The sequence below is a fragment of the Colossoma macropomum genome, unplaced genomic scaffold, assembly GCF_904425465.1.
Source record: "Colossoma macropomum unplaced genomic scaffold, Colossoma_macropomum, whole genome shotgun sequence".
Taxonomy (NCBI): domain Eukaryota; kingdom Metazoa; phylum Chordata; class Actinopteri; order Characiformes; family Serrasalmidae; genus Colossoma; species Colossoma macropomum.
Window position 1 is genome coordinate 4,658,326 of NW_023494789.1, and position 19,534 is coordinate 4,677,859.

Sequence of the window (19,534 nt, forward strand, 5' to 3'; positions counted from 1 at the left end):
TCTAGATAGAGTTCATCCCTTAAATCCTCCTTTTTGTCTTTCTTTCACACTTACTTTTCAACAAACACAATTTCTTTTACCAAAATTTACACTTGATTGTAAAGATATAAAACATATGGGTTATTAAACATTTCACTAACTACTCTATCTAGGAATCTACTCTCAGTTCCCATCGCTTGGAATGAGAATTGGAATCACAGTGAGAATTTCTGGTGCTTGGTTTTCTGTGGGCAGTGACGATAGAAGCATTATGCAAAAAAGAGTTTAATGATATGTAAAAATATGTAAACATAAATCGATGTTGAGGTTCCGTTCATTCAGTTCAATTGACGTTGATGTTCAGTCTCGTTGACTGTTATGGTCTCTGGTTTTTAGGGCACGGCGAATCCCATGTTCCTCAGCAGCGTGGCCTTCTTCCAGGACTCTTTCATCAACCAGCAGACACAGATCAAACTCTCTGTGTACGACGTAAAGGACCGCTCCCAGGGAACGGTGAGTTACACCAGTGTGTGTGTGTGTGCGTGTGCGTGTGTGTGTGTGTGTGTGTGTGTGGATATGAAAATCTCTTGAAAAAGCCCTCACATACACTTCCTATTTCTGCTTCTTTCTCTTTCTGTTTCTCGCTCCCTTTTTTCTCTCTGTAGATGTATTTATTAGGCTCAGCAATGTTTCCCAGTAAAAGAACTACTGCAGGACAAGAACCACACGCTACACCTGCCGCTCAGGTACGGCCTTAATCGGTTATGTCTTCGAAATTCCTTATGGAAGCTGCTTAGAAAACAAATGTGATACTTTATAGATGCAAATCACCTCTTGGCTTGTAACTCACACACTTATTCCCTCCATCACACATTCATTTTTTGTTGGCCAGTGCACACCCCTGTTTACTGATACATGGAACCCAGAGGAACTTTAGATAGATTAGAAGACCATGACCATGGGTACCGGCTGCTAATGGAGTGGTGATTCATGTCAGTGACACTGTGTGTCCTGTGTGTTCTAACTCGTCTTTATAGCTCAAAAAAGTCATTTTTATTTTTTGTTCCTCAGCTCAGCGGAGAACAAGCAGGTGGGGAATATCACAGTCATCGCCTGGCAGCTGGAGGAGAAGAGGGAGCAGCGGGTGCCGGTCGCCCGTTTACCGGACACCGTCAATGGCAGGGTCAGTCACCACAAAATTCACTTGGTACTTCCAAACCAAATAAAGCCGTTAATCTCTGACCTTGTAACAGTTTAATTCATTTATGATTCTTACGAAAACAATTCAATGTATCCTGGAATCTCAAATTTGACTGATTTTGCTGAATTTTTAAAATTAAATTTGATGATTTAATTTGTGTGTTTTTGTACGATTCAGAATTATTTAAAAATGAAACACAGTGATTAGGGTAACTGTTCACACTGTACTGGAATATAGACGATAAAAACATTGCTTTAATTTACTGAGCTCTCGTTTTTACCTTTAATTTTATTTTGGCCAAAAATAAAAAGTTAATATTTATGTTTCTGTATTTAAATTATATTCCAGTATCGATGTCTTTAAGTCACTAGCTGCAGACTGATGCATTGCTGGGATTAATTTTTACATCCTTAAAAGTGGATTCCTCCAATTTATCACCAATTTCCACAAAAATCAGTGGTCGAAATGTAAACAAAGATATATATCCAGTGGTTCTAGAGAAGCTTACAGACTTAGATTTTGTTCACAGTGGTGGCAAACGGAACCAGTCAAGTAAATAATATAGCCTTTTTACTTACCACCCGGAACCACAACTGCTGAGCTTTATATGTAGTGCTGATGATGGTAAAATAGTGGTAAATCTGAAAAAATCTAATTTGTTTGGGGACTGTTTTGCCCTAAAACACCTTATATGTACCTTTCCACCATTAATAGATTTAAAAAATGTATACATTTTGGCCAAAACCTTCTCAAAACTGTCATAAAATGATGTCTCAACCATCATTCATATTCAGTTCTTGTACCAACCTACTGTGGTGTAGCTTCTAAAGGCATTAAAGTCTACAGAGGTCTGGTTCCCATCATCTCCGTTGTTAATCATTCTGACTCAGTATGTTTCTGGAGCATTTCACATTAAACCACTCTGAATTTACATTTTATCCCTTTAAATATGCAGAAATTCTGACAAATCGGTGGAATTCTCCATTAATACACCCTTCTAATAATCCATTGCTAGCATGAATGATCCTAACTTCTGTATGCCTTTTTCCACAGACGGTCCTTGCTGTGGATGAAAGTCTGACAGAATCAATGGGGATTCGAGCCAAATATGCATCCTTAAGTAAAGACACACTTCTGCGATCAGGTAAAGGGAAAAAAGTGGTTATTAAATAAACATTAGATATATGGAATGTGCTGCCTTATGATTTGCCTTTGTTGTATTTCTTGAGTGACTGTCTATCTAATTGTAACTGTCATGTTTGGAAGGCGTAGTGGTGCAGGGTATTGAGATTTATTGCTCTATTAACTGTGAAACGTTCTGCTGTGTTTATTCCTGTTGGTGCTGGATTCTGTCACCGAGTTTCAACTGTTTGCATGATCTGAGACTGAGTGTTCATGTGGGCACACGTCCAGCCCACTGAATCATACACAGCCCAGCCTCCACAGTGTCTTCTGTTTGGACAGGAGTTTAATCAGCATGAGCATCGTAGATTTCAGCCCCTTGTGTTAACAAAATGTCCTGCATTCTTGCTATAATAGTGTAAATATCTGTATTGTCACACTTAATTTGAATAGCCTATAATAAATTAGGTGCATTATTACAGCAATAAGCAGCTCACAGTGGACTTTTCTTTGCTGGGGTGGAGCAAAATGCCAGCATGATGGACATTCTGTATAGTATATACAGTTTTTGATGTTAAAAGAAGTAAATACAACCTCTGCAGAACAATCTGTGTGCTAGTGCACAACTACTTAATATTTTTTTTATGCAAAATTGTGCAAAAGTGCAAACATTTCGGACACCCTTCTAAGTCAGTACTCTCTCTTTGGTAGATTTCAGCTTGTAAATGCTTTTTGTAGCCAGCCAGAGTATTTCTATTTGTGTTTTATTCATTTTCACCCACTGGAAACCCACTGTTCTGTGATGTTTGTGATGTTTTTGTATGCATAATTCAGCTTGTGTTTCCTGAAGTGGTTCATGGTGGATTATGAGGTATGTTTTGGATCATTGTCCTGTTGTAGAAGCCAGCTTCTTTTCACCTGCAGTTGCTGACTGTATTACATTTGCTTCCAAAAATATGCTGATATTTAGTGGATTCACCAAAACAACTCAGGCTTATCTAGTTGTTTTGCATAATTAAGGATGTTGACTTTTGTGATGTTTTCTTCGGATGACTCATGCAGAGCTTCCATGCTGATGTTTCTGCAAGCAACCTTGCACAGTAGAATGGTGCACCAACATTTGTCAGCTAAACCTTCATGCAGGTCCTTTGCAGGCATATGGGGGTTTTGCTTTGCCTTTCTGCATTTCAGTAGTTCTGAGATTTTTCTTGGTCTTCCAGATCCTGCCTTGACATCCACATTTCCCCTTAACTGCTATTTCTTAATGCTCACTGGATTCCATCTTTTTATAGCCTTCTCCTGCTATGTAGACATCAATTAGCTTCATTTTTTCGATCCTCACCAGCTGCCTAGAGGAATCCATGGTTTTTGAGAATTAGTGCAAGGTTTGAAGAGTCAAAGAATTTATCCCGGAATTGTCAGGAGCGGACAGTTTTCTAATTGACCGTGAGTTACTTAGTGCTGGACTTTACAACTGGATGGATGTCCAGACTATTGCACATGCCACAATTATTTTTTTTTTCTCTGTTTTTCTACATTTGACAAATTATTATTTTCTACATTCGTCAAACTGTTCATCTACAGTTTTTTATTTATAAAAAAATGTATATTATACATATTAAAGTAGTTTACTGTAATTCTTGTGTTTAATTATTTTCACTTCAAAATCAACCAAATATGTAGTCAGTGCTCAAACTTTTGCGTACAGCTGTATAGTTCAGTGAACAGCTAACGTAAGCTAGCTGGCTTTTTTACCACAACTCTGAGGGATCGGCAGCATTATGCTGACTAAGGGTCCATTTACATTGTACCCTGAGAAACAAAAATGTTTCCACAGTAGATTAGGTTTAGGTTTCAGACTGAGGTTAATAATAGGCTCATTCTTAGGGTAAGAGAAAAGTAAAGCTGAATTGAGTAGACCTGTACTTAAACGTAAGTTGAAGACAAGATCAGCATCTACAGTTGTTTAGGTGATAATCGCTGTTGTCAGATGAAACCCGTCTCTCTTTATGTTTGGCAGTGTTCGGGGGAACCATGTCGCGTATGTATCGGTTCCCCACCACTGACGGGAATCACCTGCGCATTCTGGAGCAGATGGCTGAGAGTGTGCTGTCCCTCAATGTCCCACGGCAGTTTGTCAAACTGCTGCTAGAGGAAGACGCTGCCAGGTATCTCTGCGCACACGCATATACTGTTTCTCTCAATCAGCTACAAAGTCAGCTTATAAACATAAATATCCTGATCATATTTTTATCACTGATCACCATTCGATGTGGTCAGTGTTCTGATAGGCTGATCCCAAACCCAATCAGATATTTCCACAGATTTTTCAACATTTCTGCATAGTTAAATCAGAATGTGTCAGAATTGTTCGCAGTGGTGACGTCAGTGTTTATTGCTTCTAAAGGCTCCCTCACAGAGCGTTATTACACATTACACACAGATACGCTGCCCTGATGCCCGACACATTGTTTTATGTTGTTTTGAGATAAACCTTTGGCTCGAATACGTTTTTTTTTAATTCATGGTCACTCATGGTGGAGGAATACATACAAAGCATTGATAGGCAAAATAGAACCTGAAGAAAATGTATTTTTTTCAGATTTGCCAGTATTTTAAAATGATCAGCGTGGTATATAAAACTCAGACACGTGTAGGTTCACTGGTCATTTTGAATAGTAAATAAAGTGGCTATATTTGCATAGTAGATGTCATGACTCATGGTTCCTTTCACCACCACTGGTGAGAAAATGATTAGGTAAATTTATCTGCAGTGAACCGTTTCACATCTGACCACTCTGAATGACTTTGTTTACATATTGACAGTTGAATTCTGCAGATTTTGTTTTGAAAAATCACTGCAGAGTCACTGCACTTTCCCGTAAATGATAGTAAAACTAGTCAAATTTGGTAAGATGTGTTCCGACACATTTTAAAGTGATGTTTTGTTTTGTTTGGTGTTTTGTGTTCATTATTTGTTGTTTTTTTTTTTAACTGCTTTTTTTTAAATGAGTTTTTTTATTTTTGTATGTGCTAAAGTAGAAACATTGTAATGGTTAGCTGCAGAGTACAGTGGGTCATTATTTAGCAGCGGGTGCTCAGTTATCGTGATAAGATCAGATTGATCAGATTGTATAGTCAGAATTAACTGTTGTATGATGTCATTTTTGCAACACCCAGGTAATTAAAGCACAGTGGGGTAAAATGGCCATAATTTCCAAGAACTGAATCAGGCCTAAGTGGGAATTGCACTGTTTTCTAAAAATTTCTGCATAATTCCATCATTAAGATATAAACTCTGGCAGTTTTGTTAATGAATTGTTCAAAACAGTAGTGTTGGTAGATAAGCTGTTAGACAGGATGGTTAATAATACACTGGCTGATGCCTGAGACATTGCTTTACTATAGATTTGAGATGAGGTTTTGGCCTAAAATATGTTTTTACCTTCCTTTTATACCTTCATGGTAGAGAGGTACATGCAGCTAGTTGTTTGGCAAAAAGCATCCAATAGAAACTTTTTTTTGTCCCCTCAGGTTGACCACTATTTACCGTTATCAGGTTCACTGGTCATTTTGGACAATAAATAAATTGGTTAAATTTGTGTTGTACACATTGTGACCCCGGTAAAGAAATCAGAGTCAGCAAGTTTCTCTGCAGACATAAAAAAAGAAATCAGTCTAATTTTTAAAATAGCCAACATCAATCAGTTTCATGATCGGAGCTTCTGAAAGGATCTGAAGTCCTTTTAAATGGAATCAGGGCGTCCCTTTTAATAACGTGTTCATGCATGTGTGTGTGTCTTCGTGTGTGTGTCTAGGGTGTGTGAGCTGGAGGAGTTGGGGGAGTTGTCTCCGTGCTGGGAGAATCTGCGACGGCAGATCGTAACACAATACCAGAGCATTATTCTCACCTATCAGGAGACACTCAGAGACCTGCAGGACTATAAAGGTTTGTCGAAGGGCTGAATTATCAATAACTGTATACAGCAGTGGTTCTTCAACGGTGGTACTTAGTGCTCTGAAACGACCCTGGAAAATTGAGAATTCAAAATGTAATAATTAGGGCTGTCAAAGCCTGCTAACATGATATTACATTAGTATTAATATCACAAATGATTTAACATTTGTTATTGCATTTTTTTTCTAATTTGACCATTTGAACCATCTGTAGTAGTGCAGGCTGAAACTCAGCACCTTTCAGCACCTTCCCATGGATAAACCAACACACAGCAAATAAATGCAACAGCAGAGTTGATGGGATACATTGGAAACTCCTAACTCTTTATTCATGAGTTCAGCACAGGGTTCACATGATTAAAATAATATTATTGAATTATTTCAAGTAATAAATGGATTCTGAAAGTAATTAATGGATTTTTTGTCCACTCATATAGCTGTAAAAATGCACAGCTTATTTTACATGGAAAAATAATTGTACAGTTTAAATAGAATTAAAATAATAAAATATAAAAAAATTGAAAATAATTCTTCATCTGTAAGCTTGAGGCAGATTTTTCATATATTTTCTGTTACAGTATGCAGCTTGCCTATCGCTGCTGTTGGAAGAAAACCTCTCATCTCCATTTTTGTCGTTTTTCAGTTTTTTACATAATTTCAAAATGCCTGTTGCCCTTTATATTGTATGTAAATTTCATGATGGTTGGACCAAAAGAAAAGACCCAAAATGACTTTGAAAAAACTCGGGTTCCGTTGACTTACATTAAAAGTAAAGTAGGTTTTTTCCTTCTCCTGTAAAGTTACCCATTTTGGAGATACCAGGTTTTCTTCTGAGAACAGGGCTATGAGGCTTAGCTGCTTACACTGTGCACTCCAGCATTTAATCATTTAATGCTGTTCTCAAGCGCTTTATGTGTATGACTGCTTTGCTGGTTGCTGATGGATCATTGTGAATCATTCTCATCTTTGTCTTTGTCGTTTCTTTCTCAGGACCTTCGTTCAAAGCCAGTAATCTGAAGGCAGACAAGAAGTTGGAGTTCATGCCCACAAACCTGCATGTACAGAGGATGAGAGTGCAGGACGACACTGGCTTTGGTAAACTTCACTTAAAGTCCTCTGTATTACGTTCTTCTGTCTCCCCCCCCTCTCTTTTCCTCCCTTTTTCAGCCCCTCCCTCCCTCTCTCTCTGTCTGTCTCTCTACCTCTCTCTCTCTCTTGTTTGACTGCATCTGTTTTCTTTCTTCCTGCAGACTATAGGAAGTAGTGTTATTCAGAGCACTTAGCACTCTCTCCCTCTCTACCTCTCTCTCTGTCTCTCTCTCTCTCTCTCTCTCTCTCTCTCTCTCTCTCTCTCTCGCTCTCTCTCTACCTCTCTCTCTCTCACTCTCTCTCTCCCTCTCTACCTCTTTCTCTCTCTCTGTCTGTCTCTCTCTCTCTCTCTCTCTCTCTCTACCTCTCTCTCTACCTCTCTACCTCTCTCTTTCTCTACCTCTCTCTCTCTCTCTCTCTCTCTCTCTCTCTCTCTCTCTCTCTACCTCTCTCTCTCTCTCTCTCTACCTCTCTGTCTCTCTCTCTCTCTCTCCCTCTCTATCTCTCTCTCTCTACCTCTCTCTCTCTCCCTCCCTCTCTACCTCTCTCTGTCTCTCTCTCTCTCTCTTTCTGCCTCTCTCTCTCTCTCTCTCTCTTTCTGCCTCTCTCTCTCTCTCTCTCTCTCACTCACTCTCCCTCTCTCTCTACCTCTCTCTTCCTCTCTCTCTGTCTCTCTCTCTCTCTTGCTGTCTCTCTCTCTACCTCTCTCTCTCTACCTCTCTCTACCTCTCCCTCTCTCTCTCTCTCTCTCTACCTCTCTCTCTCTCTCTCTCTCTCTCTCTCTCTCTCTCTCTCTCTGTCTCTCTCTACCTCTCTCTACCTCTCCCTCTCTCTCTGTCGGTTATACAGTAGTGTTGTGTTAGACTGAGTGTAGCTGCTGCTCTCTGTAGGCCTCGGTGCTAAAAGTGTCCAGGCTCTGAGACTGATAGTGGGGAGTAGTAGTACACACAGAGGCTGTGAATAAAACTGACTGCAGTGGTCATGTTTTGGTTTTGAGTACCCACACAGATAGAGGTCAGTGGAGAAGCAGGTAAAATATGAGTGCGACCAAGTCTGTGTTTACAGTTGTTTTGCTATACTAAATAATTTTAGAATTTCACTGATTTGTCAGAGTTTCTACATAATTCAGTTGTTGAAACATAAACAGTCTTTCAGACTAGTTTGATGTGAAATGATTCATTGCAGAGAAACCTGCCGACGCATTACAGTGGTGGTTATTGGAACCAGGGGTCATGATGTCCATAACACAACTTTGGCTATTTTATTTCCCTATCCAAAATGAGCAGTGAAGTTACATGTTTTTAGATGTAAGGTTGATAAGCCTGAATGGATTTTAACCCTGGTGTGGTGTTCAGGTCCGTGGGACCCATAATAATAAATATGATGTGAAAAATGATGTGATTTATTATTATTTCAACCCCAGATTTCTTGGTCTTTGCTCATTTTCTGTGAAGAACATATAAAATAACTCATTTTCAGTTCCTTCACACTGTTCACCCCCCACACATTTATATTACACGTGGTGTTGGGTGTGGAGTGTGGAGGTGCTGTGTCCTCCACTTTGTTCCCCTTATACATGGCCTGCTGTTAGTGTGTGTGTGTGTGTGTGTGTGTGTGAGAGGGTGGACAACATAGACAGGCTGCTGACTGGCTACAGCTGCTAAAGGAGAACCCTACACTGACCACTTGTGATATTTTAAACATCTGGTATATTTACATACATTGTTATGGCTGTATTGATTTAAAAAACCAATAATGCGGTGGGTCCATCAGCCCACCGAGTAACAAACACATCAACACCACACAAGGGTTAAAAACAGATTTTAGGCCAAACCCTTATCTCAAAACTATCATAAAACAATGTCGCAGGCATATTTGTAACTTTTACATTTTACATAGTTTTCTGTGAGGAAGTTCTCAGGGGAATTCTGCTTTAAATGGAATGAAACTGCATAATTAATTACATACTTGCATAATAACATTCAATTTACGTTCTATTATCGTCAGGATTGGGTCTGCGCTTCTATGGGTCTTATTGTTTATGTGAATATGGGTCTCTCTGACTGAAACACACCACACACACATCTCCTTATTAGGCCACAGCTCTGTACTCATCCATCCTTGAAAACACTGACCTACATTGGACCAAGCACTGGCTATCTATCTTAGCCTGGTGGCAGGTGCATAATGTAGAACATTATGAATATATCATTATATGTAAATATGTTTACAAGTGAGTCTGATTATAGTCTATAAGGTTAATAAGAGTTTGGCGTTTATGTTGATGAAAGGCTCTCTCTATATTGTGGTATATGCTTAAGCTTGTGTATAATTGAGACTGTGTTTTTGTGTGTGTGTGTGTGTGTGTGTGTGTGTGTGTGTGTGTGTGTAGATCACACTTACGATGTGGTTACGATCGGTGCTCCAGCTGCCCACTGTCAGGGGTTTAAGAACAGTGGTCTGCGCAAACTCATCCAGAAATTCGAGGAGGCCAAGAAACAGTAAGTGGCAGCGAACAGTCTGGCCTAGAAATGCAATACTGATGGTGAGAGTGTGTGTTGAGGTTATGTGTGTGTGTGTGTGTGTGTGCTTGTGTAAGAAACATAGAGAGGGAGAGAAAGTGTGTGTGTGTGTGTGTGTGTGTGTGTGTGTGAAAGCATATACTAAGTGTAGGGCTGTCACTGTTGACTATACTCGTAATCGAATGACCTCCTAACTTTTAATTTCTGTTCCAATTTTTGACAATTAATTGTGTAAACTTCCTTATATTTTATATCAGTTGAGCAATTTTCTGATTGCTACATTGCAAAAACTGGAAAACCACAGGATTAGTCATCAATCTAACTGGAGGACTACTCAATATAATCTGAACGATTACTTCATCTGTCATTAAAAATGTATCAAAAAATAGCTCTGCAAAATAATCACAAAAATATTCGAGACTACTCAATTAATCAGCAAAGCAACAGCAAGATTATTCGAGCAATCGACAAAAAATGACCATTATGAATATATCATTATATGTAAATATGTTTACAAGTGAGTCTGATTACAGTCTATAAGGTTAATAAGAGTTTGGTGTTTATGTTGATGAAAGGCTCTCTCTATATTGTGGTATATGCTTAAGCTTGTGTATAATTAAATAATCACAAAAATATTCGAGACTACTCAATTAATCAGCAAAGCAACAGCAAGATTATTCGAGCAATCGACAAAAAATGACCAGAAGGTTATTTTTGTCGATTGCTCAAATAATTTAGTATTCCAGTTAGATTGATGATTAATCCTGTGGTTTTCCAAATTAATTTGCAATTTTTTTTTACTGACAGATCAAGAAATCTTCAGACTAATTTACCAATTAATTGAGTACTCTTCCAATTAGACTGATGAATAATCCTGTGGTTTTACAAATTAATTTACAGGTTAATTAAGGGATCTTCTGATTTACTTGATTTATTGGAAAAAATAGACTTCCACTTATTTTGACAATTAATCAAGCAACTTACTGATTATTTTGATGATTAATCAAGTGAAAGAGTTTTTAAAAAGGCCACACCGTTAAAAGTGACTGAGGAATAAGAAGCCATGCAGAGCCTTTCAAAGATGCCAGAATACTTTACTGGAAAGAAAACTTCAAAAAGACTACATTAAACCAAAGCATATCAAAGAACAGTGTGGGAGATTTGATACTCTGCATTATCATCATGCAAATTACTGAATAATCGTGACTGGTTTGTTTTAAAGGTAGATTTAATCAATGATTTTTAAATTGAATAATTATGACAAGCCTGTTACAACTGTTATTAATATGATATTCACAACTGCAACAGTATTACAAGCTACACTATGTCAAGTGAGGCCTCTAATACATTATTTTATTGAGTATTATGAGAATCTCTGCCAATTAGGGTGCAATTTATTATGAAAATCTTGTTACAATTCAGATTTTAAGAAGTTAAAAATTCCATTTACTGATAATATCAGATGATACAATTTTATAGGGTCAAATTTTAACAGACTTCAGTAGTTTTAGTTAAACAGTGCCTTTAAATACTGATAGGATTGTCAGTTGTCAACTGTAAATTGTCAAGTATGATTATAAGTTCTCAGCTGTCAAATTTCTTAACCCCTTAAATGGGTTACGAATTACACTCTTCTAGAATGTAAGAATAACCCAGCGAGTTTGGATTGTAGTCCATGTAGGTAAAGTATAATAAGCCTCCAGATGAGTTGATAATTCAAGCCATTCTTGTGATTCAGCACACAGATGTTGTTTAGACGTAGTAATGCAGACCAGTCTTTAAACCATGTCCCACTAACGGTTCCCAAACGTATATCGTCGCTGTCCAGTAAAAAAAATATCTCCAAAATATTAAATTTACAGGAGAAGGCGAAAAAACACTCTTACCTTTCAATGTAAGTCAATGTAAAGAGATTTTGTTCCAATTCATCGTGAAATTTTAACACAATGTAAAGGACAGCTGGTTTGTTGAAAATGATGTAGAAAATTAAAAATCAACAAAAATGGTACATGGTTTTCATTGGACAGCGACAATATTTTAAAAAGATTCTCTGACCAAAATGAAAAATGTGACCATCGCTACATCTGTGTTAAACATACCTATTAACGTCTTTCAGCAGTGCTGCACTAGTCTAGAGCTAGATTTTCCCGTTTAAAGATTAGGAAACCCCCCTTTCTGATGATGCATTTTGAAGGTGGGAGAAACTGAGATTTGAAAGCAAATAGCTAATGTCACTGTTAGGAAGATGAATATCTATGTAATTTGTAGGTATCTTCATTATTGCAATGGAGAACATTACTCATACAATAGAAATGAGAAAGACAGCAAGCTTAAAGCTACAGTTTGCATGGAAGCTACCTGACTGTAGATGCCTCACCTGTTTATGCTGAATAAATATTGAATTGCTGTTTTCTTAATGACTTCAACAAAAGCGGTAACAGTTACTAAAGCTAGCTTGGCTGTAATTACTGCTCTATAGCTCACTGACAAAGCTAGCTGTCATGATTGGTTGACACCACAGGGATTCCCAATGGTTGTGTGATGTATGTGTGTGTGTGTGTGTGTGTGTGTGTGTGTGTGTGTGTGTGTGTGTGAGAAAGAGAAGTAGAAACTATAACTGTTGCTTCCTCTGCTTGGTAAGTGGTGCTGGTGTCTGATTGCACACTGTCTATAACTGTCCACTCAGCTGTTTGAGGTCAGCAGATTTCAGCTACTTTTTCCACATGTTCTGACCTTAATATACAAAAGCCCTCTAAAATCACTTCATTATCCACGATTTTCCTGAAAACCCAGTAGATGCTGCCATGGCACCTCACTATTTCTGTTTGCCGGTTTACAGTCGTGCTAGAATTCCAGTAGTGCTAACCAGAGGATTTCTTAAACTGGATCTAGTACAGACTACTTGACTCAAGCATGAGCTCAGGCTCAACATTCACTGTTTTCAGGTGGCACAAAACACAAAAAAATACTTTGAGCACCAGTCGATTAGTAAACGTTGTCCGTGCCCTATGCGTTCCTTTCCATGCCCAAGAATAAGGAAAGGAAACTGGTGTGGTTTGCAGCTTAAAAACTGAAATGTCCTCCAGAGATGATGTGTATATATACTCGCTCATATAAATAGGATATATAATAAATAGGATATTTCTGCGCTCATCCCTTCCTTCCACAAGACAGCTGCTGCATGGCTGCAGAACTACCCCACCCTGCAGTTCACTCCACTTTACCCACGCCTCATGTTTACTCTGGCTGATGCTCTGACTTGGCTGTGTTTGCTGTACAAAACCTTTCCTGTTTTATTGCTATAAAGGTAGTTTTATACCTCTGCTTTTATTGTTCCATAGCTCTTCACCGTCTACACCTTCAGCAAAGACAAAATAGTTCACAGTATCAGTGTAGCTAACCTCCAGCCACAGTTTATCTACCCACTCTGCAAGCGGTGAGGGATGGAGCGCTGTCAAAACGCAGTCATCACAGCTTTATAAAATGTCGTTACTAAGCAACCACCTAGTATTTCTGGCCATTTTTTATGAATGCCCCTGTCAACATGGTTTCAAACGTCTACATTTTTGTTTGAGCAGTAAGGATATGCCACAGAGAAAGCGTTGCCCAGTGTTAGATTCAAGAAATAGATGCAAATGAATACAGTTTAATGTAGATAAGTGCTCGGCAACTCTGCCCAATAACAGTGGTGAGCGACACCGATAATCTGTGTGGTTTAGCCCCACATGTTTGAGCCTCCCCGCAGGAAAATAGACCACTTCTCTCTTCTCGGCTGGTCTCTGAATGGTTAGTAAAGACTGTGAAACAGACAACAAGCTGTCTGATGGTCATTTCAGAGATCTGATTACATTTTGCAGCTTTGGTTGGAGGCTTTCATCTTATGAATGGCAGATCTCGGACATATCGTGTATGATATTTGAAGGCTCAGCAGCACTGATATTATATCCATAACCTACTAGCTAAATGCTGGACTGTCCCTCTGCAACCGAGGATACTTGTTATCAGTTGGCACTGCTTGTGTGCCTAATTGTGCACCACACTTGTAAATTACAATTGCAGGGAAGCACTGTGAGCCTTGGTGTTAGTGGGGTAGCAAATCACTGCTGTCGGAAGAAAACCTCGTATCTCCATTTTTGACGTTTTTCAGTTTTTGACATAATTTGAAAATCCTTGTTACCCTTTACATTGTACGTAAATTTCATGATGAACAGACTAAAAGAAAAGGCCCAAAATGACTTGGAAAAAATTCTGGTTCCATTGACTTACATTAAAAGTAAAGTAGTTTTTTTCCTTCTCCTGTAAATTTACCATTTTGGAGATACAAGGTTTTAATCCGACAACAGCGAAATGTAACACTTAGCTAATATAGCTGTTACTTTAGTCCTACAGTTAAGGTTAACAGTGGACTGTTAGCTACCGCGCTTCTGTAAATGAGGTTAATCGCTTGTGGCAGGATCTAGCAACAGGTGGCCAATGCAAGTATGTGAAACTGTGTAGAGCTGTAGGTTCTCCAGAAGCAGGGCTAACCCTGATTTTGAACGGTTGCAAAGCTGGCCTAGTTAGCTCTTTAGCAGACACTGCTCTGCTAGGTAGCACTAGCAGCTGCAAACAGCTACGTTTATCTAATATACTTAAATTTCTAATTTTACACAGAGTGACACAAAACCCTGAGCGTGTGTTACTTCAACAAATATAGCAAACATTGTTCATAAGGATGGACATGTCAGCGCCAAGTGCTCCCCCATGTTCGAGGCAGATCATGGCTCACTGAGTGGGTGTGGCTTCGTGTTCAGAAGATCTGTCACTCCAAATCAGCTGACCAATAGAGAGTGCAAGTGAACTCCCTCTTCTGCGACCAGATTTCATAAGCAAAAAATATATCAGTAAAATTGACAAATAGAACCAAATCTAAGCAAAAGCAGGCAAAATTTGTAATTCTTTTAATATCAGAATGAGTGAAAATGAGTAGTAATCTTTTTTGAAAAGTTAGGTTTGATTTAACTCCCATTTTTTACTCTCATTTGCAACATATTTTGGACATTTTGATACTTAATATTTTGCCTGAGGATTTTATTATTTTATTTTAATCTTTTGACACAACATTGACTCCATACCTTTACCAGGTTTAGTCCTGCTCAACCACAAACCAAATAGCAGACGGCATAAAAACTATAGATAACAGTTAGAAGTGAGTCATGAAAATGAGCAGACAGGGGCTATAAAAACACTCCAGTGCATGTCTACTATTTCACTTATTCAGAGTGGAAACACTCCAACCGCAAACCAAAAACCGGCTTTGGCTCCAAACCATGGGAAAGGTTACAGTTCAGGAAAGTCGTGGATAGATTGGCTTCTTGGACAGCAGTTAATTCTAATTCTGGGCTGCATTTTCCTTTCAATAGAAAATCTCTGTGTTGTCCATGACTAGCCTAATCCATGTCCAGGAAACTGATCTTATGTGTGTAACTGCAAAGGTTTCAAGCATAATATATAACATAAATCTAAATTTAATAAGACTCTGCTACATCACTTTTATCCTCATCAGACAAAGTTTTTTTTAGAGGCAAACTCATTTCTTCAGCGGCTTTACTTTGAACACCCTGCCTGGCAATCCTCATTACATGCCATGTACATATGCCTTTGCACTTGACAGTTGCATTGTGTATTATTGCATGTTGATTATTCCAATTTATACAACAGTTAGTTCCGGCCAAGCAAGCTGATTGGTTGAGAGGCGTTCTAACCGCGCTGTTATTTTGCCATAACATCAGTGTTTTTCACAAACACCGTATCACTCCGCTGAGACGCCGTTGCTAAGCAACGACTCTGACACCTGTAGGAGATGCTCAGGCCATTTGAACGTTTTTACTTCTTACTTTGCCACAAACAGAAAATGGACACTTTTAAGATCACATTTGACCGACAGCTGATTTGGTCAGACTCTGAAGATGAGACGACACTAAATTCCCAAACTGTCAGTTGGTCTGTGTGGAGCTGGAGAACGAACTGCCTGCTGTACAGCGAGTGGGCGGAGTTCGTTACTCTGACGTAGCAACAAGCTGCTCGTTAAGGAACTATAATTTGGTGAAGGAGCTGCGAACATTAAAACATATTAAACGCCACGTTCACGGCCCAGTTTATTAATTTATTACTGTATTTATTTAACTGTTGTATAAAAGCAGTAAAACACTCGAGGAGTGTGTTATCGCCAATAACATCACGGCTGTGATGATCTACGGCGACCAAATCACAGCCGTGATGTTATTTCGCGATAACACACTCCCTCTCGTGTTCTACTGCTTAATTATAGCATTTTATGTATAGAACTATTGCTTTAATTTAGTTTCTCAGGCTGCTGCTTTCACTTGCTGTTTTACTATAAAAATAGCTGCTTTATAGTAGAGATTTTTTTCCTGTTTTCATTTCCGGCTCTTTAATCACCTTTTTGTTTTCTAATCAGCATTTATGAGGAGGAATGGTGAGTTTATTTTAAGTTGAACTTTTGTCCTTTCTCTGTCTGCATGACTTTTCTCATGGGTTGGGCATTTTCATGCACTGTCCTTTGCGTTATGAGTGTGTGGAGGAGTATGCGTGTGTGATCTGTGCTCGACACACACACATATATCTGTGTGTTATGTTTGTTTCCCTAGAGTTTAAATGCACGTGCGTTTGTTGAAAACACTGTAGATCGTATATAAGACGGCATCTTTTCTTTGGAGAGAAGCACAGAAATATACACTGTATCAAACCACATTTTCACATAGTAATAATAATAATAATAACAACTAATAATTCATTATTTGCATGCTTGATCTTTCTGGAGTAAAGCTTGTTCATTTACAGAACTGACGATATGAGTCTTTTGGAAAACACCTGCAGCTGTTGTGTTTAGGTTAGTGAGCCCCAGTCACAGTCCACTCTGAGAAAGGAAGTAGGCCACAGAAAGACCTGCAGTTTAGGGAGCCCACCTGAAAAAACGTTCAAATATGTCTCTGTCCGAATGCTGAGCACTTCCATTATCTGTGTGTGTATGTTTGTATGTTTTGGAAAAAAAGTGTGTCAATACTTACAATCACTGGCCACTTTATCAGAAACACCTATCTTGTATCTCCACATTGCTGGTCTACAGTTAACGACTAGAGTCCATCTGTTGCCTGTGCAGCATGGGAACATAATCAGATATGAGCAATGATTGACAAGTAACCTGATGGTGATGCTTTAAAGGCAATAAGTGCAGAGTTGGGGAAAAAGAAGCAGTAGAGAAGTAGAGACGACTGAGGTCAGTGCTTATAACTCAGTAGTTTTCAACCTGTGGTTCACAGTGTGGTCATGAAGATGCCACATCAAAGCAAGTTTTTGCTGAACCAGGCCAGCCTATGAGAGTTTCGGTCTCTTTTTGGGTCACTGACTGACAAACTGACTGATAGCCATTCTCAGAAAGTGCATGCACATGCACCACCCAAGTAAGGCGGCAGATGATGCTATACACCATTGATGTCACCCCCCCATACCCTACCAACACTGCCAATATAAGCTAACATATCGCTGTTGTCGGAAGAAAAACTCGTGTCTCCAAAATGGTAACTTTACAGGTGAATGAAAAAACATACTTTACTTTTAATGGAAGTCAATGGAACCAGAATTTTTTCCAAGTCATTTTGGTCCATTTCTTTTAGTCCATTCAAAATGAAATTTACACACAACGTAAAGGGCAACAGGCATTTTCAAATTATGTCAAAAACTGAAAAACTGAAAAAAATATGTATATATAAACACATCATGGGTCATGAAAACAGTGTGCTAATAACAGGTGAAATAACATAGTAGTGAGAACATGTATTAAAGGTCAAGCTGTGTCTGGAATTGTAAACTTTCTGTGCGTCATTTAAAGAGAAGAAACCCACACCAGCAGGAGCTCACGATTCGTAAGCTAAAAGCTATCGACTTTTATTCTAACTAATTAAACAATTAAACAAGCGTAGTGCATTTTTCTCTCTCTCTCTCTCTCTCTCTCTCTCTCTCTCTCTCTCTCGCTCTCCCTTTATTTGAGCCCCTGAGTTGCCACATGGGAGCCACCAGAGCTGTTACAGTCACCAGAGTTCAATCTCCGTTGGCTGATCTGCACCGTTTCGACCACCATGGAGTTTCACGCTATACAAAGCTGTGCAAACCTCACCTGCATGAACTGACCCTCCTGCTGCTGCTGCATAAACTCAAACTATCTAATTAACCGTTGCTCCACCTGTTTTTCCCCGTTTTGTATTCTAATATTTTATACTAAAGCTGTTTGCTATCCGGTGTCGACCAGAGGAGGATGGGTTCCCCTTTTTGAGTCTTGGTTCCTCTCATGGTTTCTTCCTCTTGCTCTTAGGGAGTTTTTCCTTGCCACTGTCGCCATTGGTGACGCTCATGGGGGCTTGGACCCGGAGTTTTCTGTAAAGCTGCTTTGTGACAACACCTGATGTAAAAAGCGCTACATAAATAAACTTTGACTTGACTTGATTTGACAAGGCTCAATGTGGGACAGCTAATCAGAACAGAGAGAATTTACACTTCAGTCTGAAAAGGCACAGTGTTTAATTCTAAGGGCTAAGGTTGGAAAACAGTCAAATAAAAATGAATACGTTTTTGGTACACCAGCACAGACGTCATAATTGGACTTCAAGGGCAGTGCAGGGACAATATCGGCTCTTTCAGTGACCATTTTTTCATCATTAGCAACGTTGGCTTCATTGAATGAATGTTGCTGTCCTGGAAAAGTTTTTCTGTCAGTTTGCCATTTTTAATTCTTTCTTTCTGGTTGTCAAAATGTTGGTGCAGCTCAAACTCTGTGTTTTAAAACTCCCTCGTGTGTCGCTTCTATTGAGAATGGTTAAAGTGGCTGGCATGTTGTGCATGACAACAGATGGACTGCAGTCTGTAATGGCTGGATGCCTTATAGACTTATAAGGCAGGTGAACTGCATAAAGTGGTCAGTAACTGGACGTACCAAGTAGATGTTTCCAATGAAAGTGGATGGTGGGTCTGAGTGGTATGTAACTGAACTTAATTGTGTAACCTTTTTGGCACTTGCAGCAGTGCTCTGACCAGCTCCCAGTCCATTGTGTACATGCCTCAGGACATCATCCGTGCCAAAGAGATCATCTCGCACATCAACACTCTGAAGACTCAGGTCAGCTATTACGCTGAGCGCCTGTCGCGGGCCGCTAAGGAACGCTCTGCCAATGGCCTGGAGAGAACCCTCACCATATTAGCCGACAAGGTGGGCACCAGAAGGAGCACGCTTGGGCTTCAAGACCTCTAATGTTTGTTTTTTCTATGTCCAGTCAGGAGCCCCCAGCACACACTCTGTTGTGCACTATAAGCTTGTTTTCTTGGTGAATCATCATTGTAAACTGTTAAGACAGGAGCCCATTCAGCGTTGCCCTCAAAAGGTTATCGAAAAACCCCGAGTGAATAAGGTAGACAAGCATTAGCAAACAAGAAGCTTTAACACGTGGGGTTTTAGGAGCATCCTGATTAGTCTCATGTACAAAAATCTCAGATTAAAGTATTTCCGTCCTCACAGGTGGTAAAATAGAGTAATCCATAAACCATCGCCCTCTCAGAAGCCTAATTTTAATCTGGCAAATCTGGGAAATATAGTCAGCTATCATTTTAAAGA

At 39.2% G+C, this 19,534-nt stretch overlaps 1 protein-coding gene across 1 annotated transcript in view; it reads left to right on the forward strand.

The window, feature by feature from the left end:
- inpp4ab (inositol polyphosphate-4-phosphatase type I Ab) overlaps window positions 1–19,534 on the forward strand; it is a 92,209-nt gene that overhangs the window by 40,529 nt on the left and 32,146 nt on the right. Inside the window, 11 exon segments of the mRNA XM_036569822.1 lie at window positions 376–492; window positions 645–665; window positions 667–725; window positions 1,051–1,162; window positions 2,234–2,324; window positions 4,323–4,470; window positions 6,121–6,251; window positions 7,250–7,354; window positions 9,741–9,849; window positions 16,331–16,348; window positions 18,946–19,132. Of these exon segments, the coding sequence (XP_036425715.1) occupies window positions 376–492; window positions 645–665; window positions 667–725; window positions 1,051–1,162; window positions 2,234–2,324; window positions 4,323–4,470; window positions 6,121–6,251; window positions 7,250–7,354; window positions 9,741–9,849; window positions 16,331–16,348; window positions 18,946–19,132 (1,098 nt within the window).